Source organism: Pholis gunnellus (assembly GCF_910591455.1).
Source record: "Pholis gunnellus genome assembly, chromosome: 5".
In the NCBI taxonomy this organism is placed as follows: domain Eukaryota; kingdom Metazoa; phylum Chordata; class Actinopteri; order Perciformes; family Pholidae; genus Pholis; species Pholis gunnellus.
Window position 1 is genome coordinate 2346381 of NC_136531.1, and position 26886 is coordinate 2373266.

At 43.9% G+C, this 26886-nt stretch overlaps 1 protein-coding gene across 1 annotated transcript in view; it reads right to left on the reverse strand.

Moving 5' to 3' along the window:
- The window catches only part of cacna1ab (calcium channel, voltage-dependent, P/Q type, alpha 1A subunit, b), a gene marked incomplete at both ends in the record, with an annotated part of 141531 nt that overhangs the window by 33787 nt on the left and 80858 nt on the right, over positions 1–26886 (reverse strand). The window contains 15 exon segments of the mRNA XM_079159692.1: positions 912–977; positions 1069–1185; positions 6218–6301; positions 6592–6702; positions 7929–8093; positions 8197–8398; positions 9163–9300; positions 10132–10292; positions 11239–11338; positions 20232–20338; positions 21011–21070; positions 22125–22254; positions 22365–22497; positions 23506–23813; positions 24267–24856. Coding sequence (XP_079015818.1) covers positions 912–977; positions 1069–1185; positions 6218–6301; positions 6592–6702; positions 7929–8093; positions 8197–8398; positions 9163–9300; positions 10132–10292; positions 11239–11338; positions 20232–20338; positions 21011–21070; positions 22125–22254; positions 22365–22497; positions 23506–23813; positions 24267–24856 — 2472 coding nt within the window.

The window sequence follows — 26886 nt, forward strand, 5'->3', positions numbered from 1 at the left end:
TACTGTGTGTTCTCCGCTCTGACCACAACGATGAAATAACACAGAAACAGGAGCTGTCAGCGAGGATTTCAATACGTTGGTTTTTCAGCACATTTACTCAATCACAGTAATCGTATATACTTATACTTATAGTTTCCTATGTTTCAAAGGCCAATATTGTACTTTTACTCCGCTGCATTTATCGGAGAGCTTCAGTTACTTTTCTAATTCAGATTTCACATTTAAAACCTACATAAAACAGATAAAATCTTATAATTTAAAAGGACTCTGCAGTTTAAATTGTACAAGTTAATGTATCAGTTCAGTAAAATGGCATTATAATATGCAGTATAACACCGACAGGAGCCACTGTTCCTGCATTTGAAGTACCTTTAGTTTTGAGTATTACTTCTGTAATACAGGTATTTTATTCGTAATGTAGTATTTTTACATTGCGGTATTGGTACGTTTACTTAGATGAAGGACGTGAATGTTTCTTCCAGCTGTTCACACATCTGCAGAGAAAACCGACTGACCCTAAAAGTCATTGAACATATAAATAGTACACAACATAAAACATTTTAAGACCATTTTATGCCACTGATATATTGATAATATACTAGCATAATTATGCAAGTACACTCTTTCAAAGAGCAGTAAACGTTTAAGTCCCAAGAATATTCTGACATCAGAATTGGACTGGGAACAGAATATTTAAATTGTCTAAATGAATAATACATTAAATAAAACCACACAATAAATGAACTGGACTCTCAGGCCCGTGATCATTTAATGAGCTGTTTAGTAAACACAACCAGCGACATCGGGGTCAGAAGTTCACGTCCAAATATGACTTTTCTTTGAACAAGAATATTATAAGAAATGTACCGTCGGTCGAATGTTATTTAAAATTGAAAGTTGCAGCTACTCACCTGCATGCCGATGATGGCGTAGATGAAGAAGAGCATGGCAATGAGCAGGCACACGTATGGCAGAGCCTACCAGAGAAGAAGAAGGAGACAGAGGAAGTGTTTGAGAGCCGTATACGTGTATATATAGTATTGTATGTAGTTTAGACGTGTCTGATACCTTGAAGGACTGGACGAAGGTCCACAGCAGGATGCGGATGGTCTCTCCCTGTCTCAGCAGCTTGATGAGGCGGGCCGCTCTGAACAGCCTCAGGAAGCTCAAGTTGATGAAGTTATCCTACAGACGGAGAAACACGAGTCAGCTTCGCCAAACGCGCGACAGCGGCACAAACCTCCCCTCCATCCAAACACAAAAAAACACAAAAAAACAACAGCGGAGGAAAGAGAGGTCAAAGAGAGAGGAGGGGGGGGGGGGAATCAAACCCAACAAATCATAACCAACTGCAAACATAACGGCTCTCAGTAGATATAAACGGGAGGAAGACAGAAGGGGAAAAGTCCAAAAGACAAAAGAAAAGACGAAAGAAGGAATAAGAGAGGAAATAAGGAAAATCATAATTCAAAGACTCTAAAGGTCATCATCCAATCCGGTACAGCAGAACGCTTTTTTTTTTTTATAGAACCAAATGCACTGATCTCTGGGGGGGCAAGCAGGCCACACAAGATGGAGCACAAAGCACTGTGCCTGTCAACCACACACACACACACACACACACACACACACACACACACATTTTCTTTCTGTGGCCCAAAGAGCATGGCTTAGGGTCATCTGTGACGCCGAACTCTATAAAATCTTTGGGGATGTTGACTTTTTGATCAGAGAGACAAGACAGCAGCCGTTGTGTTTAAGGGTTTGGACAAACTTTTTTGTGTGTTTTGCAGGTTTTTTCCTCGGTGTTGTTGCGTTATTGTCAGCCCAGTTCTAACCTCAGCGGACCTACGGGACGCCTCGCACTACGACGCTCTGCGCGGCCTTCAGGCATGGTCTCATCCAGCATTCGTAGATATCCCACGAAATTAGAAGTATAAAGACCAACAAAAGCACACACAGGAAAGGATGGGTCCAACAAACATCCACCTTTCAGCCAGGAGGCAGTTTGTTCTCCGTGTTAAACGAGAAGTCAACGTGGATTCATTTGTATCGTAACTTGCCCAACGTAGTTACTGTCCGTTTTTATTTCAACCCAAACTATTTAAATTAGAAAAACGAGGATAGACATCATAATACGAGCTGTTGTGTGAGGATACGGGTCAGGCGACGCTAAAGAAAGAGTGTCAATGGATGGGTCAAACAAACCCAGGACTTCTACCCAAAAGAGTGGCGTGGGCAAAAATTGATCCGAGAAAAAGACGCGAAAGGGTTTAGAGCGTCATAGTGCTGCAATATTACAGGTCTGCTGGATTGTGACGCGCCACACACCAAGGCGTGACGAGGCATGCAGGCGTTTTGCAGGGTTTGAACCAGCACAGAAATAACAAAAGGAGCGTATATACTTGTCTTGATGTTTGCAAAAGCTAAAACACTCAACTGGGCGTGACGTAGGTGAGGAACAGTGTGATTAAGGATACCTGTCCCCCAAATCTATCAAGTGTTTTTGGGGTGACTCTTGTGTGTAGCTGCCCTTAAACACTGCGGCGCTGCGGCCTCCTCGTGGACTCGGCACCGGTGAGTTTCTGAGTTTTCTTGGGCGGTTCTTTGCGGCGTCACAGAGAGGAATAATGCGATGGTACGACAGCCAAACTCCCTGCTGAGGCCCCCGGGCACTTTGTGGTTGACAGGCAAGGCAGGAAGAGGAGCATGGAGAGGGAGAGGGGGGGGGATAGGAGGGAGGAGGGAGGAGGGAAGGGAAGGAGCGAGCAGCCTCGGTGCAGGCGTGGTTTCGGCATGGCAGCATACTTTTATTTTTTTAGAGGGAAGGACTGGCCTACATGCAGACCAGCAGGGGGGCCAGTGGGGCCGAGCACATCCTGAGCTCTGTTTCACACATTCACTGATTCAGTTGCACTGTGAGATGAGATTCTTCTTTCTTTTTCTGATTGTGTTTGAACATGAGCGAACGAGTCCGAATCGATTGATAAAAGTTATTATGTTGTTGCAGTTTAATCAGTTTTTCACCAAAAACATCCCGATGCAAAACTAGCAAAAACGTTGGGGATGAATTAAAGCTTTTTCTTAAAATGTAAAATTACAATTATCTATGAGCAAAACCTATGTTTTTATAAAGTACGTGCAAAGATGTATTACACTAATAATGATCATCTCTATGTCATCAAGTGTCATCATCCAGGAAGCACATGCACTGGGAGTCAAGGGTTACTGGTCATGGGGGGGTGACTGGGGGGGAGGAATGGGTTGGGGGGGGGGGGGGGGTACGCATGACCAATGAGGATGCAGCAGAAAGCTTTGAGAGATAAATTACAAACCAACCAGATTCTACATGTGCCAAGATGTAGAAAGATGAATGGGGAGGGGTTTTTATTTTTTTTTTTATAATTTTTTTTTTTGTAAGTTGAAGTACATTGTGAGTGGGTGAGAGAGTTTTTTTTTTTTTGTCGGGAGAGGGGTGGGAGGAGGGGGAAGGGTTGGTCGTGTGTTTTATTGGGCAGGGAGGGGAGAGGGGGAGGGGGGGGGGGGGCACACCACCACCACCACCATCATCATCATCACAGCACCACCACCACATGGCGCAGCACGGATGGAGAACACGATGAAGGATTTCATAGTGCATTTTGATTGGATGGATTTTTTTTTTTTTTTTTTTTTTTTTTATCAGAGGAGGAGGAGGGAGTGGGGGGAGGGGGCGTAGGGCGCCAACAAAGTAGAGAGGTTTTTTAAAGAAAGCATGTAAAGAGATAGAAGAGGAAGACGGAATCATTACGGGTGTCATTAGAAAGTTCAAGTCACAACAACAACAGTCAAGAGAGCGATTCTGTTCAGCCCCGCTCTGACCACAGCGCTGCACACCAAGCCGAGGTTCCACACGCCGCGGTGCTGTCGGTTCGTTTCGTCTGGTCGGCTTTACGCAGTTTAAAACACATTTTCTGTTTTTTTCCACCTCGACTCGGCACCGATCTACCGCTCACGCTCAAATCCGTTCTCCGTATCTCAAACGATCGCGTCACTATTTTCATGGACTTTATTTAGCGTGTTCTGTACGTTCAAAGGTCGGACTTCTACAGAGGCCTCATGTTGGCCCTTCACCTCTCATGTTAACCTGTTGTTTACTGGCGGCCTGCATTTTCATTCACTTCCTGCTAATGGGGGTCAGATTATATTCTCACTGCAATCAAACTGTTCTGGAAATCTAATTTGGCTATTTTAAAGAGGAAACAGGCGACTACCAACACCTACCAAGTTTTTCTAAAATTAGAATATGAAAGTCTTATAAAAATTAGTATTCATATGAAGAACACTCCGCCACAGACATTGCATTCACACTGAGTAAAGAAAAGTTGACTTCTTTAATGTAATCAGAAAACTAGGATCTGCATTGATCACTGTCCCTGTAACGTCATCGCACTACTGTTAGTGCAATCTGAGCCCCCGTCTGTCACAAATCTTTATTATAACATCGCGATACTCACGTGTATCGGTATTTTCTTACACTTCCAGCTTTTGGAAAATCGAGTCTTTCGACATTAAAAAATGTGGCTTTATTGTTAAGTGCCGACACTAGAAGTTCGCAGAGCCTTCCTTTCTCCATATTTGATTTGTTGGCTATCTTGCAGATAGTCGATCAGTCGGTGGAGCAAAACTCAAAGGGACTGGTCTTGTTAGGTAGATTCTTAGTTCAGTTTTGGGGGGAGTGTAATCCTCAGAAGAGTAACAAGATGGAACCAGCTGTTTTTTTGGCTTTGCCCACAAGGTAACTTCACAACCTGCCGACGTCAACATGAGACTTCAAGCCGATACTAACAACATCTTTTACTTGACGTGCTAAAGCTGCAGGTTTGCTGCTACCAGCCGACAGAGAATCAATCGGATGTCTGAAACGTTCAGTTCATTGTCGGGAAAAAACACCACTAATGTCAATTAATGTCTCCTTTCAGACAAGCCAGCATGTTGATGGAGAACGTCCAACGTGGCCAGCAGTGGGCGTCTTTAATCGTCTGAAATCACAGTTTGTTTTGCAGTAATAAGCGTCACTGATTGTGACTCAAGTCAGTGTGAAATGAGAAGTGAACTTCAGAGAGGTTTTATGAGTTCATAACCGAAACGCAGGACGCAGAATCCAATTGGCAGTTTGACGTAAAAGGTAAAAAAAAATACACAGTAGCTGGACGACAGAGAGGGGCTGAACTTCCACAAATATTCTTACATCTATAATCATATTAGGCTCATATGTATAGAATAATAACAGACGCACAAGTGACAAAATCAGGGTTAACAGTGAGAAAAACACAAGAGTGTGTTAATTAACACACAACAGCACATTATTGGCACAATCTGGGACTCGTACGAATCGAACCCCAAACATCAGCCGACTCTGTTCTCCCAGTTGTAATTTTAAACAATGTGGACTTTATCGTTATTTGACGTTTTGGGGGATTGAAGGAATGCCGCACACTGACCCAAAACCGGGCAATTAAGTCGTGTGACTGGAGTGTTTGTGTGTGATAAATAATATCAAATGTATTGGAGGTTAAACCTGACATAGACCTATGTTACACACATTATATAGACACATAATAACACACAATGAACTATTGTTATTCTCTCCATTAATCTCTTTGCAATCAGAAATGTACAGCAAATGTTGGTTGAATTGTTAACACTGTTCAGAAACACGCATGTTTGCTTTCTTCTAGAGAAGATCGATACCACTTTCATATCTGTACGATAAAAATATGACTCGATCCCATCAGCTGGCTAGCATAGCTTAGCATTCAGCCTGCACACAGAGGAGGAAACAGTTAGACACGAGTATCGTCCTAATGTGCAATTTTATAACCTTCATTAGCACTGAACATCTTTTGCTTGTGAGTTAATGATAATGTCTCTAAACTTCATACAAATGCTAATCGTGATTTTTGGAAGTTCTGCAGGTTTTTGCTTTCAATGCATGATTTGGTGTTGCCGCACTTTTTTAGCGGGTCCCTCTGTGACTCCAGCGGACGGGAGGCGAACAACAAATACATCAGGTGACTCCTCTGAATCCATTAGAAATGTATATTAACTGACAAACAGGCGAAGGAAATAAAACCAAGATCTATGAAAACGCTGGTTTAGACTTTGACGACTAGTCCGTCTGAACCCGTTTCAACCATCAAGCGAAAGCGTCGTCCAAACACTCCGCAGCACTTACCACTAGTTCCGTCACTAATATGTCAGTGACGCTTCCGAGGACGGAGACAAAATCAAAAATGTTCCAGGCATCTCTGAAGAAATTCTGTTGGGGGGAAAAAAAGAGAGAGAGAGAGAGAGAGAGAAGTGAGAGACGGTAAAGGTAGCCGATCGCGTCTCACGCTCCTCCTCCGATGTTATCGTGGAGGCAGAATCAAAAGGAGGCCGATCGCGTGGCTGCTGTGCCACAACGAGGAAGAACATGCTCTAGATCTGTCTACCCAAAAATAACCTGCTTCATAAATGAATAACAGGATGAAGTGCTGAAAGCATATGTAGACCGGGGTCAACCTTAGATCAGGAATGTGTCTGCGTCGGGTTTTTTCACGGCCTTACCAGAGGGCCAAAAGCGATGACCTTGAGGACTGATTCCATGAAGAAGAAGGTGGTAAACACGATGTTGAGGTTCTTCAGGACCTTGTTGTACGTGTCTGATGCACCGTCAAACTAGAGACACGGGGGGGGAGAAAAAAGGCTAAACTTCACACGCATTTGACATATTACGGTCTTTTAAAGTGGATATCGAACCATCTAGGAGGGAAATAAATGGAGAGGTCCTCGGGAGTTTGTTTCAACTGAAAGAGTTTTAATTGTTCTTCCGTGTCAGTTAGTATTTGCAATGTATATCCAGGAGGACACCGACAGCTTATGAGCCCACTATGGAAGCCCATTCCCACCAGCAAAATAAAATTAAAAATCGACCCGAAAAAAATAAAATCAAATAAAATCGACCCAAAAAAAATTATATATATATCCACCCAGAAAAAAAATAAAAGATTATGTTTTTTTGTTTTTTTTGCATGTCGTATTTGTTCCGGAAAAAAGTAAAAAAAAAAAAAAAAAAAAAGTTTGTTTTTTTTGCCGGAAAAAATACGACATGCAATTCTACACAAGGTAACTATTACTGGTGACTTTTGTAAATGTGAGATGTTATATATCATTATAAGTATTAATATGTAGAATTGCATGTCGTTTTCATGGAAAGACTGGCGAGGGGATGAAGGGACCTGTGAGGAGATCGTCACTGAAGCGCATGCGCACTTCTAATCTCTTTTGCTAGCAAAAAAAAAAAAACTTTACTTTTTTCCGGCTACAAAAAATATCTGGGTGGATATATATATTATTTATTTTTTGGGTGGATATTTTATTTTTTTATTTTTTTTTGGGTGGATTTTTTATTTTATTTTGCTGGCGGGAATGGGCTTCCATAAAACAGCTGATCAGTCACGTAAGTTAAATGTTCGCCACCGTCAGAATTTATTTGTCAAAGGTTCTCTTTTTTCGACATCTTCATCTTTTGATGTTTAAAATGAAGGACTTTTGTAGTGGACTATTGTCCCAGTGTGGTATTAGTACTTTTACACAAGTAAAGGATCTGAGTACTTATTCCACCCCTGGTGTACAGTTGGTCTCTGAGAGCGTTATTGCTCAGTTCTTGAGTCACCTCATGCATAGTTATTGAATCCACTATTAATACAAAAGTATTGATTAATGCAGCTTTAAGAATGTGTTCAGTTCTTGGAGACCAAACGGAGACGGCAGAGTTTTAAAGATGAACAGTTTTGTTCTGCAGAAAGATTTGTTTAAATCTTCATCGTCAAAGCTACGACGACGTTGCTTTTTGGCGCCCCCCTGTGGACACGAGTGGTAGTGTTTCCCTTTTTTTTACTGACCTTCATCATGAGGACGATGGTGTTGAGTGCAATCAGACCCATGATGCTGTACTCGAAGGGCGGAGACACCACAAACTGCCACATGCGATACTGGAAGCTCAGTTTATTCTTCGGCATGTGGCGAGTCAGAGGCCTGGCGTTGATGGCGAAATCTATACAGGCTCTCTGTGTAGGGGGGGAAGAGACAGGAGAGGAGAGTTACGTTACTTTTCTACTTCTTTAAGAAGCTTTACAGGTAAAGACTTCAACGCCCTGCGTCTCTCCTCACCTCATTCTTTTCTAAACTGTAGTCCTCCATCATCTTATCCCCCTGTTCCTGGAAGGTGATGATGATGAGAGCCACAAAGATGTTTACGAAGAAGAAGGGGAAGACAACGAAGTACACCACGTAAAAGATGGACATTTCCATCCTATAACCCGGGCTAGGGCCCTGATTCTCATAGGTGGAGTCCACTGAGTGCTTTAACACCCTGCGAGAGGAGGAGAGAAATAATAACAGTGTTAGTATTTGGTTTGCTTTTCAGATTCAAATATCTACTTTTTATTTGACGATTAAATAACATTCCAATCAAATCTGTGTAAAAGTGATTTACCAATATTAAAAGGGATAGTTGGGATTTTAAGAACCGGGTTAATTGTCTGAGGTTCTTCTCCACCGTCAGGGTTCTACTGCAGTAGATGAGTTTATAGAAACAGACGGGAGAACCAGCGACGTTCTGCTGAGGACGTGTTTTAGACTCTCCGTCAGTTTCAGTGAACGCTATATTTAGAATATTTTCACCGCTTTACTTTACCGTAGTAAACCACTGACTATGAAGAAGAACCTCATAACTTTAAGTACATATAGGTTTCATTGATATATGTTTGAATTTCAATAATTTATGACCACAACACGATAGATAGATATTCCAAAATAAGGTTAACTAGTTACAGTAAATATGTCATAATAAGTTTGTTTCAGCTTCACATTTATGGTTTGATCTCTTTGATGAGATATTTCAAGATATTGCAACCAGAACTGGCAATACTTTTATTTATTGATATATATTTACAAGACTACATAACTTTATTTAAAATCTTATATTAACATCTAGAGTTTCGGGTTAAAATGACACATTTTCTTGAAGATCACTGCAATGCTTTTACGACACGATTAATAAACATAGAATAAAATTACAATTATGTGTGTGTGTGTGTGTGTGTGTGTGTGTGTTTATGAGAGCGTCCCACTCACTGCGGCCACCCCTCTCCAGTGGAGACAGTGAAGAGGGTGAGCAAGGCCCAAGCCACGTTGTCGTAGTGAAAATCGTACTTCTTCCACTCCCGCTTCTGAGCTTTAACCTCATCTCTCTCATACGCCAAGTACTCGCCCCTGGAGGAACACAAACACACAAACACGCACGCACACGCACACACACACACACACACACACACACACACAAAACAAAAGTATCCATCAGTGAAAACAGACAGAAATGGAAAAGCATCAAGACTACAATACAGCTGTTTGACAGTACGAGGGTTCAGGTTGGTCCAGTCTATTAAAGTGACTGCTTCTCATTTAAATTCACAGAAAACTCCTCTAGGTGGCAGCATCCGCTCAACTGACACGACCGACCAAAGGCAAGTGATTTATGTTCAGAAATGTGTGTCATGAACGTGTTTTTTCTCCGTCTGGAACCCTGTTATGGATTCTAATTTGTGTTGTCTGTGAGTTTGTATGTATTGTTTGTGTAGTTATGTTACGTTATGTATTCTTTTTCAGGGTAACATTTAGCGTGTAAACTGTATAAACTGAAAATAAAATGATTGAAAGAAAGAAAGATGTTTTCTACAAGAATGTGCAAAGTATATCTTTGGCGCTACACGATCACCAGCTTTGGTAGTTTAGAGTCCCGTACTGTGTCGACAGCACTGCAAGTACCACAAGTACTAGCAATACATACTTGATAATAAACATTATGGGACTGAGATGGTACAAATGAGAAGATATTGAAATATGGAGTGCTTTTGTTACTGCGTGAAACATTTAAATACAGAAAGAAATGCATTCTTGTGACTCAAAACTATGTGAAAAAATACTGAAAATAACGTAGAATACTGTGGATTAGAAAAACATATACCGGTACCCTCGCACCGAAATATTTGTGTTTTGTTTTTTATTCAACTAAAAGAGTTTGAGTTTGCTGTTTCCGGCACAAACCTGCAGTCCCGCTCAAACTCTTTGGATTCGTCCGTGCAGAAGAAGAATCGGCCTTTGAAGAGCTGCACGGCCACCACGGCGAAGATGAACATGAAGAGCATGTAGACGATCAAGATGTTCAGCACGTTCTTCAGGGAGTTGACCACGCAGTCAAACACCGCCTGCGAAGGAAGAGACGGAGACATTAGCAAACAGGATTAGTGGGCCGATGACCCTTGACCTCCTTTATCAGAAGATGCTGAATGCAAAGATCAACGGTCAGAGCTGTGGTGTTCGGATAACTTCCGGCCTATTGTTAAACCTTTTAAGGGCAAATCCACAGTTATGAGAACTAAACAGACAATGTTTCCATCAAAGGCATGCTCACTTATTCTGTGGTTATTCCCATAAACTGTAATAATCAGAGCTGACGTCACCCATCCCACCTATTTGTGGATTGCTGATTTGAAGCCTCAAATTTGACATTTTGGATGTCGCCATCTTGGATTTCAGCCGTGGTTTTGATCTTGTTTTTTTTTGTATTTTTTTTTGGCAACCAAAATGTTACAGTTAACTTTCGTGAAGTAAAAACACACTGTGAACGAGTTACAGTTGTAAAACCACGGACAACAACGTGGTAGAGACCTGTCAATCACTGTGTAGCCCCGCCCCTAAAGCGTACCCTGCTTTATGGTCTGTTTGACTCTAAATGGACCATCATTTACTAAATGAACATCATGCTGTATTGAAGAAGACTTGAAACTAGAGATTGAGACCATAAACTCATGTTTACAATATTTACTGAGGTAATAAATCAAGAGAGAAGTAGAGTCATTTTCTCATAGACTTCTATACAACCAGAGGAGTCGCCCCCTGGTGGACACTAGAGAGAATGCAGGTTTGGCTTTGGCTTCACTTTTCAGTATTGGAGGTCGCCGCCGAGTTATCCCACAAAAGTCTTTATTAGTTATAGATGGATAAAAAATTCATTAATACATCACTAAGAACTATTCTCAGTTCAGTTTGTTTCCCATCACGCTTTTGAAAAGGAAATATAACTCAGCAAAAGAAGTGAGAAGAAGGTGTACGTAAGTCAGATGCACCGGCGGACCTGCTGAGCCTTTTTACCTTTAGCTTGGGGAGTCGTTTGATGGTCTTCAGAGGACGCAGCACCCTCAACACACGGAGGGACTTGATCGTACTGATGTCTTTGCCCTTGCTGCTCCCTCTAGAGTTCAGCCAGAGAACAACAACGAATGTCAGGGGGAGATTTAGGCAGCAGCGAAGAGATGGAGAACAATCATAAAAGGGCTCTCACAGCACCCTCTAATACTACGGAACAAACATAACCTCTATAGTGACAATCTACAGTGAAAGCAACAACATGATGTGACACTTGTGTACACAAGCGTCAGTGTGGACAATCAATCAACAATCAGTCTCTTCTTCTGCAGGAAAAAAAGAAACTTTTGAGTGCAAGTCAAACATGAAACCCGTGGGAAGGAAAAGCAATCAGTTTCCTGACCGTTTGGTTTCATGGACACCATAAGCATCATCATCATCACTTTGTTTTGCTATAATCTTCACCGTGATACAATAGACATTCCATATCGAACAGGCATCTCCCGGCAGAGTGCCCGGCCAAACCTCTTTCTTTCTTTTTCAGTGAAACACGCTGTTCGGTTCTTCGGAGGGGGGAAATGGGGGAGTTTTTAAGATGTGGAAACATGAAGCGTGGACTTTAAAGAACTACATGGCTCGGATCATTTTTGATATAATCCTGAATTTGGAAACACTAAATGAACTGATCTTGGGTCGGTTTCACATAGCTTCCTTTCAATTCGAGTCCAGATTTTCAGAAAACGGTGTTCTGATTTTCTTTTTCTGGGGGCGGGACTGCAAAACCGACGGCAAAGACTCGAGGAAAGGGGAGGCTATGTGAGACTCTCGGGACGTGTCACAACACAGAAGAAACATGTTGAACCGATGGCGTCAAACGAGCCACGAGAGCGACGGGGCGGGTGGCTTCAGCAAAACTCCCTTTTGTCGTGTGTTTTAATGCGCTTGCGAACCCCATAACTGAACACTCTGCTCATGATTTGTGAGCCCATAAACTAATATCAGTTAGGGGGGGGAAAGAAATGGCGGTGTCGAGGGAGTAAATAGCCGAGTTGATCTTTACTGTAAGTGGATGGGCCATTTAAAAAAAAAAACAACGAAAAAAGAAAGGCGGGAGGCACCTTGGACGCTTGCCAAAGCCCGAGCAGAAGAGAGGGGTCGTCCATCAAGGCTTCGCTCTTTAACTATGAACTCCAGAAAAAACGGAAAAAAAAACGCAAGACAATTCAATTCGAGGCTGATTGATTGAGTCTGAGACGTCGGGAAAAGTTCTACGAGTACGCAATGTGTGTGTGCGAGAGTGAGACTCTCGATCGATTATCAATAGGCCGTCCTCCGTCTGAAGTTGAGCAGGACTGAGGTCTCTCCATCAGAGCAGCTTGGGGAGGAATTAAGAGTAAAGCCCAGTAGGGCCAGAGGTGTTATAGGGACTTACAAAAACATTCCCTACACACACACACACACACACGAGAACACACACATGCGTAACGATATCGGCGCAACAGCTCTTTTGAGTCTCACGACTAAATGTATGAGTTTTGTTCGTGTTCCTGACGAACAGATGTTTCCCAGAAACGGGGTGTTCCTTAACAAATGAAGAGGATACTCCACACAAAACACATATCCGTGGTTTGAGTGTCAAACACTCGACACCTGTTGGACTACGAGGTGGCTGTAAAAGGCTTCTTGTCCTTCACTGAGCGCAGCAGCTGTTGGAAGCTTGGATTCGTGTCTAATGGATGCAAAACAGTGGAGACGTTCATAATAGAGAAAGATACCTTCAATGCGCTTCAGGCAAGAACCTGGACTGACTTAAAGGGATAGTTCAGATATTTTGAGGAGGGTTTTGTATGAGGTTCTTCTCCATAGTCAGTGTTTTACTGCAGTAGATGGAGTTTGTATAGAAACCAGCACAATAAGAGGAGCAATAAGGCTTCAGAGTTTTCATTTCTGGTTTAGTAATTTGCACCGTATGAACTTTTGGCGACAGACAAAACTGTTCTTACCGCCACCTTTAAAGCCTTCAGGGCTCGAACCAAAAGATAGACGATCGATGGAGTATCACTCTGATAATGTGTGAATCATTCATCTTTTGCACAAGTGGAATTAAGTGTCTTCTAAAAAAAAACAACCTGTTGGGCATCAAATAATTTACATCGACGAAAACCGTTGTGTTGTTTCGATGACTTTCAGTTTGGGACGACTAACGGTGGTGAAGAGTGAGACGAGCTACGATACGGCGAGGATGAGTACGAACGAACAGAAGAACGAAAGAAAGAAAGAGAGAGAAGCCAATTTGATCCGGTGGTGGAGAGCTGGGGACAGAGCGGAGGAGGAGGAGGAGGAGGAGGAGGACAGAGGAAGAACTTTACCGGGTGCTGCTCCTGTTGAGTTTCACCGAAGGTGGAGACAGCGAGAGTCAGTGACAGCGACAGAAAGAAGGACGGGGACAGAGACAGAAGAAGAAGAAGAGAAGGAGGAGGAAGGGAGGGAGGGAAGGAGAGGAGGGAAGGAGAGGGGGAACACACATAGAAAGACACACACACACACAGATACAGAGAGAGACGGACAAAGACAGACACAAGACAAGAGAGGGGGGGGGGGGGTTGGGTAGAAACAGGGAAAAATACATCCATATGAGAGACAGACAAAGAAAGAAGGACAGCAAGATGGACAAACCTGCTTAAACACCCCCCCCCCATACTGCAGACACACTCCCCTCCCATAACTTGTCTCCATGATGGCCGGATGGAATGTCTACACACCTGTCTCCTCCTCAAAGCATGTTTAAATAGATGTTAGCAGTCTGTTAAATGGCTTGTAGCACTGAGCTCACAGCTTTTAGACTGCAGACATTATCACGGTTAACATGAGCATTCACAGTGTTTTATACCGTAGCATAGGTTATATTAGCCAAAGCTAGCACATATACACTGGATTAATCTGTTCAAGTGCGCTCATCTGTTATGAATACAAATCAAGATAACTCTTAAAATCTCCTTAAAATAACTACGGAAGTGACTTTACGAAAGTTACGGAACAAATAAGTCCACGTTTGGGTTAAAATAATGACATACATAACGTTACTTACTGTAAGTACATAACTTAACGTAGCAAATAGGTCAACGTTTAGGTTTAAATAACTACAGAAGTGGAGTTAACTTCAGCGTTGACCTTTGGGTTCACACGTGACATGAACAGCTGTCTCCTGGGTGAAAGTCTGGGTTTTTTTGGACCCGCTCTTTAAACTCCGTCACCTGTTCCCGGGCTCACAATTATGTGGGTTTTACATATATACGAATTATTGTGCACTGCTTTTTTTTGAGGGCGTAGCTACAAACAAGAGTACGAGAACAGCCTGGTTAAAGTAAAGTTTAGATCAAAACTGAGCCTCAGAACTGCACCAAACAATCAGAAACCCCCTCTTTTGCGATCTATATTAAGAGCACTTCTGTGAGTGTGTGCCCCCCCCCCTGGCTGAGACTCTGGATGTGCAAACCCTCCATCCCCTCCTGGCCGTCTTCTTCTGCTGCTGCGCTACCAGCTCTGAGAAGAATTACCTTCACGGTCGCAGGAGGAAACTCGATTGCTGCATTCCATTTACACCGATTCTTATCTTATCGCACCATAATGATCAATTAGACCGGGCCTACAGCACAAATTGCCCTCATTAGATCTGCAATCATCTAGTGAGATTTTATCAAAGCTCTTTTGCATGCACATCTGCACAGTGTGTGTGGGGGGGGGGGGGGGGGGGAAAGGCGTTAAATCTTAACAAGTGGTCGGTTCCAGGTTTTCTTGACACTAGAGAACACAGGCATACACTCAGGACGGCTGACATGAGTGGGGGACTCAAGAAACCAGGATTTGTGTGTATTTGTCGCATACACGCACACCGTCAATAGAACAAAAAGAGGCATTCTCACGGAGATACCGCGACCGCATGCAGCTCCCAGTCAGTATTTCATTCTTTTTGGGGTGATGAAGAAGCCAGAAGCGCAACTGTCATCTTTAAAAACCCATAAAAAACATGAAGCCATTGCACTCTGACCATGCTATAACAAACGTCCGCTCTGTACAATGGTTCTGTGACGTACCTGCTTTGAAACAATGGCATGCATCAAAGGGGGAATTACAAAGGTGTGTGTGTGTGTGTGTGTGTGAAGACTTCACCCCCTTCAAGCAAAAACCCTACTGTAGCTCAGCCCTGGAGCAGATGGGTGGGGAGCGAGAAGGCAAAGGAGGAGCGATGGCGGAGAGGGAGAAATGGGAGGAGAGAGGAAGGAGGGAGATGATCCTAGAGGGCGATTAAGAGAGTGAGAGGAGGAGAGGAGGAGACCAGTGAAGGAGGGGAGGACGCGTCCTTGTCTGTGCAGGGAGGAGTCATGCTGTGGAGGGTGCAGCAGTGGAGTGATTTCTTATTTTTTTCAACTTGTTTTGCTGTTGTTGTTTGGCTTTCTTTGAGCCAAAAGTGATATTTAATGTTTGATTAAAGCAATTTCACTTGTTTTGCTGCGTATTTATGGAGTTCACGATCTGTCCACCGTCATCAAGTGTCTTTGGTGCTGCTGTGAGAGGACACACGACAGGTGAGTAACTCATAGATACCACCATGAAACTTCACCAGTTCATTACTCACACTAAGACGATTATTGTATGTATGACAAGGTTTCTGTAATGCTATTGTTAAATATGCAAATGAGGCATTATGTAATGGTAACTTTTGGGTGACTTTAGGAGAAATCTACAGACACAAATACACAAAGTAGTAAAACACCTAAATGTGTATTTTGTATGTTTTTTCTTTCCACTAGTCTGAAAGAAGACTTCATGTGGAAGCCAAAAAGCCCAAAATATCAACATTGATCAGTGCTGGAATGACAATGTTTTTGCCTGAGTTGTGTCCTCTTAATGCTCTTAATTTGTAAATTCACAGTTTGTGAACAATCACATTCAGATAGAAACTCAATGAATGTGTGTCTGAGACGACAATACCATGACTGAAGTCCTGAACTACAAACGCAGCTGTGAAACGTTAATCAAAGCAGCGTATCACTTTGAATCCATACCATTCTCCTGAAAGCTTCACCTATAAAAACCTTGCGTGTGCACCTTCCCCGTTCCGCTCGCTGCTCCGTTTACTTTAGCTGCTGTTGGTTTTCCTCGAGCACTGTTCACGCCGCGTTCAGACTGCGAGCGACCGCGTTCCCTTTAAACACCTTCCAATAAAGCTGACATGCGTTTGATCACCTTCACGTAAGAAATGTAATCGCTGCACGAGTTATAGAAGCTGACAACTTGTCTGAATATTAAGAGAGGCGGTTGTTAACGTCGGCTGAGGTTTCTAGCGGCTGGCAGCGTGAACGCATCGTAACAATGACATCACTTATATTTGCTGTTAAGATGTTCAGACCGAGTGCAAAGTGAAGTCATTAACACCGGTGATCTGTGTGAGACGCCTCCATTGTTTAGATGAAAGTACTTTCAAAGGCATTGTGGGTAAAGAGGCTGACGAAGAGGAGACTGACCTGAGATGTGAGAAGATGAAGCTGGAGAACTTTGTGCACTAATTGCACAGGAGTTGCCTTGGCGACAAACGAGAAGCGGCGGCGGTTTCTTCTCCAGAAGTCTTCACTTTTACGACCGGATACGACTTTAGCGTTCGCTATAGCAACGCACGCACTGATTATTCAGCTCGGACTGAAGTTAATCCCAAAATGTACCGAAGTTATTAACGGGTTCTTACTTTTTTTCTTCTTGTCTCTGGACATTTCAAGTCAAACGACTCTTTTGGACATTTTTCCCCCAAGTTAAAGGATAAAAAACAACAACAAGAAATCCCAGGAAAAGACCAAAGACAATTATGAATTGATCCCATACGAGTCTATCAGAGCACCAGGTAACATTCTCCTTTACTACCATGAACATATTTCATGGTAACAGATTTAATCTGGCTCAAGTCAATTTTAATTTCACAGCCCAATAATACAAATTTGCCTCAAGGGGCTTTACAATCTGCACATTATACCACAACCCTCTATCGAGAGAGAGAGATCCCTCACTGCCTCACCAAAACTCTATTTATTTGTTGCTGAAGATAGAAAGCAGTATTTACATGATGGAGTAAAGGTTGTTAGAAACTGAATTGCCCGGCTTGTTTTTAAAAACTCCCTTTTTTTTCTGAAATGTGAATTTCAGAAAAATTTCAGAAATTTCAGAAATTTTTACAGTAAGAAAATAAATTTAAATAACTAACTAAATTTCTAATAATAATTAAAAAAGTTCATAGCACCAAGCACATTTGTGTCCCTCGCGTATTTCCGTTGACTATTTGCATTCAGTCTGAACACACTATCACAGCGGCCGTTACCTTTAAGATACACAGAACGCATTGAAGCACCGCGACCGACTCCGAACATCAACGACAAGAGTTCTGATGCCGTCTGCATCGCAGGTCGTGTTCAGATTCATGCAGTCACCAACGCAGACATGCAGAGGAGGATGCACACACAAGCTTCTTTCTCTCTCACTCACTCACTCACTCACTCACTCTTCTGGGGTTTTTTTCAGCATGTGTTTTCACATTCAGCCCCTCCAGTTGCATATATCATACATATTTAATTCATATGTATTTATTTATATAACGCCTCAGCGTGATATCAAATCATTCCACCGACCGACCGACCCTGCCCCAGCATGCCTCCCTCCTTCCCTCCCACGTTCAGTCTGACTTCCCCGGGCCGTGCAGAGGAAAGGGAGTTAAATACCTGAGCCTCCGGGAACGTTAACACGGTCAGAAGGACAGATGAGTATGTGTGTGTTTGTGTTTGAGTGTGTGTGGGTAAAAAAAGAGAGAGAGAGAGAGAGAGTAAGGGGGGAGGAGGGGGGGTGACGAGAGGCGATGAGCCATGTCGGTGTTCTTCCCCCGTGGCGAACAGATAGCCTGGGCACTTAAAGGGTTAAAGGTGTCTGGGGCGCCCTCACCCCCACGGACTGACCGCCAGGGAGCTCCAGCCCGGAGGACGGGGGACGGGGGGGAGGAGGACAGGGAGGGGGGGGGGGGTCAGGTTTGGGTCTGGAGGCAGGATGATGGCTTTAATGGTTGTTGGGGGGGAGGTGGGGTTGAAAGGTGTGTGTGTGTGTGTGTGGTGGAGTTTGGAAGGGCAGAAAGGACTGTAGGGGGGGTTATCTTCAGACAAGGGTGGAGGCGGGGGGGGGGGGGGGTGTTGGGTGAGGATAACGGCAAGCTAGGGAGCAATGGGTGACACTCGTTCCCAACATACAGCTCGGTTGATTCAAAGCAAGAGAGCGCAACGACTCGTCGTGACGTAAACTGTCTGGTGTGGCGAGATTTCGTTAAATTTAACTAAATCTTAATACAAATATTTAAAGAAAGCAAACAAATAAATCTGCTTTTCTCTTCTATTATCTATTTACAAGTCATTATGGTGCTACCAGCCCGGACCAACAGACTTTATTCTTTTACTAACGTTAATGCCGGCTCATTAGTAAATCAGCCCGCGGTCAAATAGTCAATAAAATGATGCCCATTTTCCTAAACACCTTTCCTCGACCTTTCCGTAGCCTTTGGATGATTTGATCAGCTTCATAGAGCGTCGTAGTGCCGCTAGCCGCTAGCATGGCTGCTGTTTTTTTATCCTTTGTTTTTATGGAGATATGGAAGACTTGGACTGACCCTGAGGTTCGCATTCTGCTTCACCAGCTTGGAGTTGGAGCAAGTTTACAAAAATCTAAACTCCCCTTTCTGTTCGCTTTAAGCACGAGGAGGTGGTTCGGAGAGTGTTTTTGAGTCCTACAAGCACTACACCATTCCATCGTTCTCTCGCTCTCTTTGCTGTATGTTCAGAATACGAAGGGGGGAAAAAATGTAATGATGGATCGTAGGAGAGGCTCTTATGGAAGGTATCTGGAAGGAGGTGAAGGCATCAGCAGGAACCAAAAGCTGTAAAGGGCCTGAGGCGGGAGCGTTGGTAAGCAAAGGTTTGGGGGATCAAAGTCAGGGCTTTAGATGCAAGAGAAGAGGACGGGGTGACTCACGGCCTGGTTAGTGGAAATATCAGAGCAGCATGGATTGGCAAATAGGCGACACAAGGGAACAGGAGCAAGGAAGATTGGGGGGAAAAGGGGAAATGTTGAGAAGGAGCAGGTGGTGCTTTTCATTGTATTAGGTCAGACAGTGAAGGGGGATGAGGCTGGTGTGATGAGATTGTTTCAGGCACGGTTTAGGGTTTGGGGGGGTGAAAAGTGGGTGAAGAAAGTGTCACTACACTCTAAAAACTAATTTCACTCTTGGTAATTTTGGGTTCCTCACTTGGAACTATCAGGAAAATACTTCAAAGGAGTACCTCAGGGTACAAGCTGAGGTCCCCCAAACATTGCACAATCAAGAAAAAGCAAAATGTTACGAGGAGCCCTTATTTTCCTTCTCTTTTTAGAGTGTAGGTTTGGAGATTTGGTGATGATCATTCAGAACTTCAGGAAAAGAATTGAAGGAGTTAAGGATTACGGACTGTAGTCCAGATGAAGGTGGCGATGAAACGGGAGAGAAAGACCTGCTGATTCGATGCCGGATGTGTTGATGACCGACGAGGAGATAGAAATGGAAAAAGGGTCGACACAGAGAGACAATGACAAGGCTACAGAAAACAGTTTAAAATAATAAACAAAGAGAAATATCAATGCAAGACGAGAGCAGGAATAGAAAGTGGAGGAAGAAGAAGGAGGGAGAAAGCAATAGAAGAGAAAAGGAGAGTTTAGAAGACATAAAGGAGAAACAGGGACAGCGTGAGAAGACAGAAAGAGGAGAAAGACAAAGACAAGGAGGTGATGATTTCTGAGGAAGATCAGCATTGCCTGGCTGGGCGACAAGGGTCTTTCTGTGGATGGTGGAATGTGTGTGTGTGTGTGTGTGTGGGTGGGTGGAGGTGATGGAGATGATGAAGAGGAGGGTAGGGGTGGGTGGGGGGGTGGGGGACACTTACGTGAAGGCGAAGGCCACCAGAGCACCACTAACCACTATAAAGTCCAGAATGTTCCACAAGTCGCGGAAGTAGGAGCCCTGGTGGAGAAACAAGCCCAGCACCACCATCTGGAAGACAAAGAGCACGCTCAGTACACCAAGCTGAGACACACACACACACACACACACACACACACACACACACACACACACACACACAGAGCAGGGGGGGTCATGTACAGTCGACTCTGAGCGGTCAAGTCTTGCTTATTGTCAAATGACATGTTTTTTTAGCCCGTTGATCCCCATTTTTCCACACCAAACAAAAGAGCTGTACACATCCAATTCAACAATTTGTGTTTTTGACTTTTGACTTGGTATTTATCATAAAACAGGACGCGTTACATCCGTTTGTTTTCCAGGCCCAGTGCCACAAGGGGACAGAAGGCCGATATCTACTCCAAAGTCGGCTAAATATCATGATTTATTAGGAGAGACCGAGCAGTTCTTAGTAAAAATCAGACAGAAATGCCACCGCGCTGATTCGACTGTGAGATTGACGGTCTAACGAGGCTCTTTGGATCGAACCGTCAAAAAGTCGACTATTGGGGGGGGGGGGGGGGGGGGTCATCACGAATACATAAAACAACAACGCACTCGCAGACAACAAGAACATCAATATGAAAATACACAGAAAAAAGGCAATCTTACAATTATGCAAAAACAAGGGCGTTATAAACAAAGTCAATACATAAACACACACACACACACACACACACACACACAGCGATACTTTGTTACCTTGATCAACATTTCAAACGTGAAGACGCCTGTGAAAACGTAGTCAAAATAACGCAGCACCTGCAGAGCAACACAACAGCGTGAGATATAATTACACTGGAGAGAGACGAGCAGAAAGATGAGTCAGTGAGGAGGAAACACAGCAGGAGAGATCAACAGAGACACAGTCAGACAGCAAACAGCCCAAACGTAATCCTGGTTTCATTTCCATTTTCAAACAAACCAATTTCACAATCTCCTCGCCAAATCCAGTTTCCTTTATTACGTGTGTTTCTGATCAATAAAAAAACAATAATTTATTCACTTTTTACGTCTTTGAATCTTTTGTTTTTTATTTTGCTCAAAGTTTAGTGCTAAAAAAAAAGAGTATACATTTATGTGATACGTATCCTGTGACGTTTCAGCACTTATTTTATTGTGAAAATCAAACCCTCAATGCTTTCTGCCCTCCTCACCACACTGATGGAGCTTCCTCCTCTTCGTCTCCAAACACCTTCACCTGGTTTGAGTGTTTGCTGCTGTTTTCCACGTGTTCAACGTAAGTAGCAATTTATTTTCTATTACTGGGATTATGACGTATTTCAGATGATTAACGGATCATCTTTGATCTAATTTGTTTTGTAATATTATGATGAAGTACACGTTAAGCTAATAATTATGTTTTACAGACCATATTGAAGTTACTTTAATGTACACATATTTTGGCGTGATTTAACAGCTGACTTTGTGAATTGAGCGAGATGTTGTGATCTCTTTCTTTCTTTGTGTAGAAACACGGCAATCATCAGGAAATCAAATTCAAATAACTTCCCGGCTGAATAAGCGGTGATTGTGACCTTGTTTCCTGGTGATTTGTGGCTCCAGTTAGAACAGTAAACCCGTTAAACGCTGAACATTTTTAAACATGCAGTTGTTCTGTATTATCATTGTCACCATATTAACCCCTTCACTACCACGATCCTAACCTACACGAGCACTGAACTCATTTTACTTTGACACCGAGACGTAATCCTGAACCCTCTCTGTGAGGGTTTTCACTCATCTTTGTATCCCTCGGGAGACGTTTTTATTTTTTTGAAGGTGTACAGAAGAACACACGGAGCGATTGTCTCACGTTGTTTTGCGGCGAGTCCGGCGAGACGGGGTCCTCTGCGGCGAGGGCGATGCTGCTCATGGCGATGACGGACAGGATGCTGAACTCAAAATACTTCAGAGTCAGGATGTAGTGACAGCACCTCCGAAACCTGGTGCAGACGCACAGACGAGCAGAGGAAACAAACCGTTTAAAACATGTTCGACATAGGACATAGGACAGTGTCGTTACAAGCGTTTGACCGCGCGCGTGAACACTCACGGGTTGGTGGTGGACATTATGAAGCAGGAGCTGAAGGGAGGCATGGGTTTGGGGCCGTCTTCGTCTCCTCCCTCGTCCTCCTCCTCCTTCTTCTCCTCGCTCTTCTTCTGGTCCGTGTTGGCGTTCTTGTTCACTGAGCAAAAAAAGCAACGAGAGAAAAGACAGGAGAAGAGGATCGGACGGGACAGAGAGGCAGAAAGAGGTCAGCGTCACCGGAGCGAGACGGTAAACACACTGAAACACGTCCAGCTGGCGTTTGTTTTCCAGGATAGGACTCTGTGTTCGCCAAATACAGATTCATAATATGGATTTGAGCTGTTATTGATAACCACTAATGACCTTCTTCTTGTAGCCGATACAGATATGATTTGAAGAGATTTTGATGATTTTAATATTCAACATTTTTCTTTGCCTTTCACTCGATCCGGTCTGTTTGTTACTGTGCGTTTCCCTCAAGGAGAAGTTCTCGTTCTCAAATCTTGCGTCGCATCTACATTGTGGAAATCATCTGAACATTTAGCCATGAACACTAAGCTACACTTTTAAAAAAACGTGGGTGTCAATAGGATCCAGGTCGAAAGATCCCAAAGTTACTATTTAAGGTACTTATTAAGAATCAAATCATTATTTGCAAAGAAATCCCTACATTTTTACATCAACGCTAGCCATTTTCAACCGTCAAAAGCCACTTATCACAAAGCATCATGGGATTTTTTCTTTAAACCCCGACAGGTGCCTAAACTTCAGGAGATTGCTGACAGATTTCTGTCGGCAAACTTCTCCCATGTGCTGTTTTTGAAGGGGCATTTGTTGCTCATGACCCACACCTTTCAATCCTCAATATAACTCCGGCTGAACTGTCTGTCTAGTGCTGGGCAGGAATGAGTGTACAGCGCCTTAAGCATCGGTGATACTGTCCACAGGGACAGTCGCATGGACGTTAGCTTAGACTTGGAATTGTGAAGAAGAATCGTTTGGATCTTTTTCTACTCTTCGTGGCAAACAAACTTTCTCAAAGCTCCTCAAAGCTCTCAAGTTTTTACACCCATCTGCGTCGTCCAGTTAGAAAAAGTTAAACGTGCACGGACATGCCTACTTGTACCCTTGACTGCACATGACTGATCCCCCCTCAGATGCTCACCTTGCAGGATGGCGTTGGTGGAGGGGTAGGGGTAGACGGGCGGCATGTCTATCTTCGTGTACTCGGGCTTGGCCATGCTGGTCAGGATCAGGCTGTCCATGCTGTGGAGCAGGGTGTGGGTGTCGGCGTCGCGGCAGTTCAGCAGGTTGTTGACGTGGTCCGGGTGGTCGGGGTGATCCGGCGGGAGGCCGTACGGGTGCTCGTGGGCGCTGGCCAGCTTGCTGTTGTTGCGGAAGTTGTCCAGGTCCTCGTTGTGCTGCTGTATGGGTCGCGCGGTGGAGATGCTGGGCCCGGTGCTGTGGTGCTCCCTGATGTAGGAAGCAAGCAATCAGGGGTTATGGACGAAGTGATCAAAAACAGCAGATATAGATACCGTCATACCGTCATATTCGTCAGTCACTCGGGTAGTGAAGTGAGTCGTTAAGTCAAGTTAACGTCTCTTTTCCTAAACCTAACTAATTGGTTTTCTTGCCTTAACCTAACTTCCTGTAAAGAAGGAAGTTTACTCTGAAGAAAAGACGTATGCGACGGTAACGACGAAGAAACGATGCTAGCGGGTTACGTAGAGCGTCATAGTTTGAAGCCTAGAGGTCAAAAGATCATAGGCAGCAGCTACCAGGCAGCCGATCACGCAAGAGCCAAAGGTTACTGGCCAGTGTGTTGAGTCGCTTCCTAAACTCTCAAAGACGAACTGTAAAAAGCTTGTCCGGTTGCTGTTTGAGACACTCACAGAGGAAACGAACCCGTCCTTTTGTACTCACCTTCTGGTGCGATGCCCTCTGCTCTTCTCCTGGTTCCCGTGGCGATGCCGTCTCGCCTTCCGTCCCTCCCCTTCCTCGCCTTTCTCCCCCTCCGCCGTCCCTCTGGATCTGTGTCTCCTGCCTTCCTCCCCCTCCCTGCGGTGCTGCCGGGACCTCCGGTGCTCGTTGTTCCCCTCCACCCCGACGCCGCTACGGTTGGGGGACACGCTGCGAGCCTCCCGGCCCTCCCGGCCCTCCCGGTTCCTGTGCCGGTGGCCCCGGTGGCTCCTGTGGATGTGCCTCTCCTCCCCTTGCTGGCCCTCCACGTTGCCCAGGGACGTGCAGCTGAAGCCCCGCTCCATGCGGGTCTCCGCCGCCGGCCGGCCCGTCTCTCCGCCGTCCGGGCCGTTGGCTTTCCGATGATGGTGGCGGTAGTGGTGGGTGGCTCGGCACTGGTGGTCGACGTCCTGGCGCCGGTACTCCTGGTCCAGAGGCAGCTCGCCGGGTTGGGTCTTGTTGGTGTTGTTGTTGCGGTTGTCCTGCGGGTTGACCACCAGCGGCCGGTCCAGGTGGGTCTTCATATCGCCACGTGCTTTCCGTGGATAGGACACCTGGGTCGGGGGTAAAAGGGAAGCGTATGGGATGAGTGGATGCTGTTAAAACTTGAGATACATTTTCCTAATTACCCCACGTGTCATCTAACCATTCACGATAGTTCTGGTTTCATTTTCAGATATTAGCCTCTTTAGCTTCTGCTCCCACTCAAATATGATCAAATCAAAAAGGAAATAAAATGTGTGGCGCTTTAAGTGTTTCATTTGAATAAATCAATAGAAAACTATTTCGCTTTTACTTTGCTTAATGTCTTCACATTTCCACATGTGTTCTGTGGATTATCCACAGTAACCAGCACTTTTTCCAATACTAACTTTTTAACTTGATTAATTTGCATTGACCTCCACTTTATTGGGACGGCAGCAGACGGTTCATCTCACAACCCGAGTACATGCGAATGAATTTATCCGCATGGCAATTAAAATATATCTGTTGTGTATTTGGGTGAACTGACCCTTAAAATCCAGCTTCGATCAATGGAAAAACGTAACGCCATCTCTGCATGTAAATACATTGCTATGAGCAAAGTAGCTAGATTTAGGTGTTTCTTGTTAGCAATTGTTGCCATACTTCACTTTCTCTTGTCTAGGAGCTCCAGTCATCTACTCGCTGTGTAACATGTACTTACAATTCACACTGAAGGCTAATAAAAAAGTATTTTTTGCTAATTTTGGACAAAAGAAAACATCCAAATTAAACAACAATAAAGTAATTGACTTTCATGCATTTTAATATCTGTATAGACCTTCATTCAGGCAGTTTAAACCTCAGTTTACCCGGAATAACCCCCCCTTAAAACATGTTCTAAGTGCATTGCACTTCAGCCTCGCTCCAGTTTTGAGTCCGCTGCCTTCTTTGGGTACAGCTCTGGATTTCTCTGCATGCCCCACTTTAATAATACATTGCTCCCAAGCACGCAGCTTCAAGCCGTCCCATATAGCAGCGGCTAGCGCAATAACAACACTCTTTTTTTTGCAGGCTTAAAGGGACATTACACCCTGGATTCAAAACCTCTGTGAAGTGCAGCGTGACCCATAATGCAACAGCGGTTATAAAGCAGGTCAGGCGCTACACATTACATACAGATGTGCAGAAGTATAAAGTCATTTAGGTGCAAAACTCAACACCAGGCTGACAAGCAGTGCTCCACTGCCTTTAAACTTTCAAGTCTGTTTCATCTGTGTACAACTAATGGATGTGGTTGGTGATGTCACAGTGCACTGACACACCCTGGAGTACACGGCTACATCACTGCAGCAATGTGACAAGTAGGACGTCAGCCAAAACAAGATTTTCAGCTGATGTTAAAACGCTCTTAGAAGCATTGGTAGCAAGGTGAGCAGCTTTACAAATACAAAGAGTACATTAATCGAAAAGCAGAAAAATACCAAACACTGACTAGTAACTAGAGGCTACTTAACAACCACACCTCCATAGCCGTGCTGCCATTCAATCTGCAGGCAAACGTAAAGCAAACTTCTGAAATCTCTCAAAATAGAATTAGGCTCATCTCTATCAACCGGTATGAAAGGAATAAACTCGGCCGAGAAGTTTCGTCAGAAGTTGGGAGTTTAGGCGACGTTAACACACAACCCGACAGATAGAAGAAGAAGTTGTGAACCGGAAACAAAATGAGTTGGAGAAATATCTGCGAGAGGAACATGTTCCTCAGCTAGTTGTTACAATCAGACATCGGAAGCTGGAAAAGCTGATCGGTGTGAGTTAAACGTTTGCATTTCCATATCCCATAAAAAACACACCTTCAGTTAGAGTTACAGCTTTTGTGCAATTGAGGAAGTTTTTACCAAATGTTACCTTTTACATACAGCTTTTCTCATGAAATACTTTAAAATGTGCAAAAACAATATGTGAATGGAAACAAGACAAACGTCATCGTCGACACCATTAGTGGGGATGAACCCAGACTAAGATCATCTCACTGCAGTGTAACAGAGATGAACTTCACTAGTCTTGGTGAGCCATTCACAGACACTTTCAGGAGCATCTCGTCCCTAAAACGTTGGAA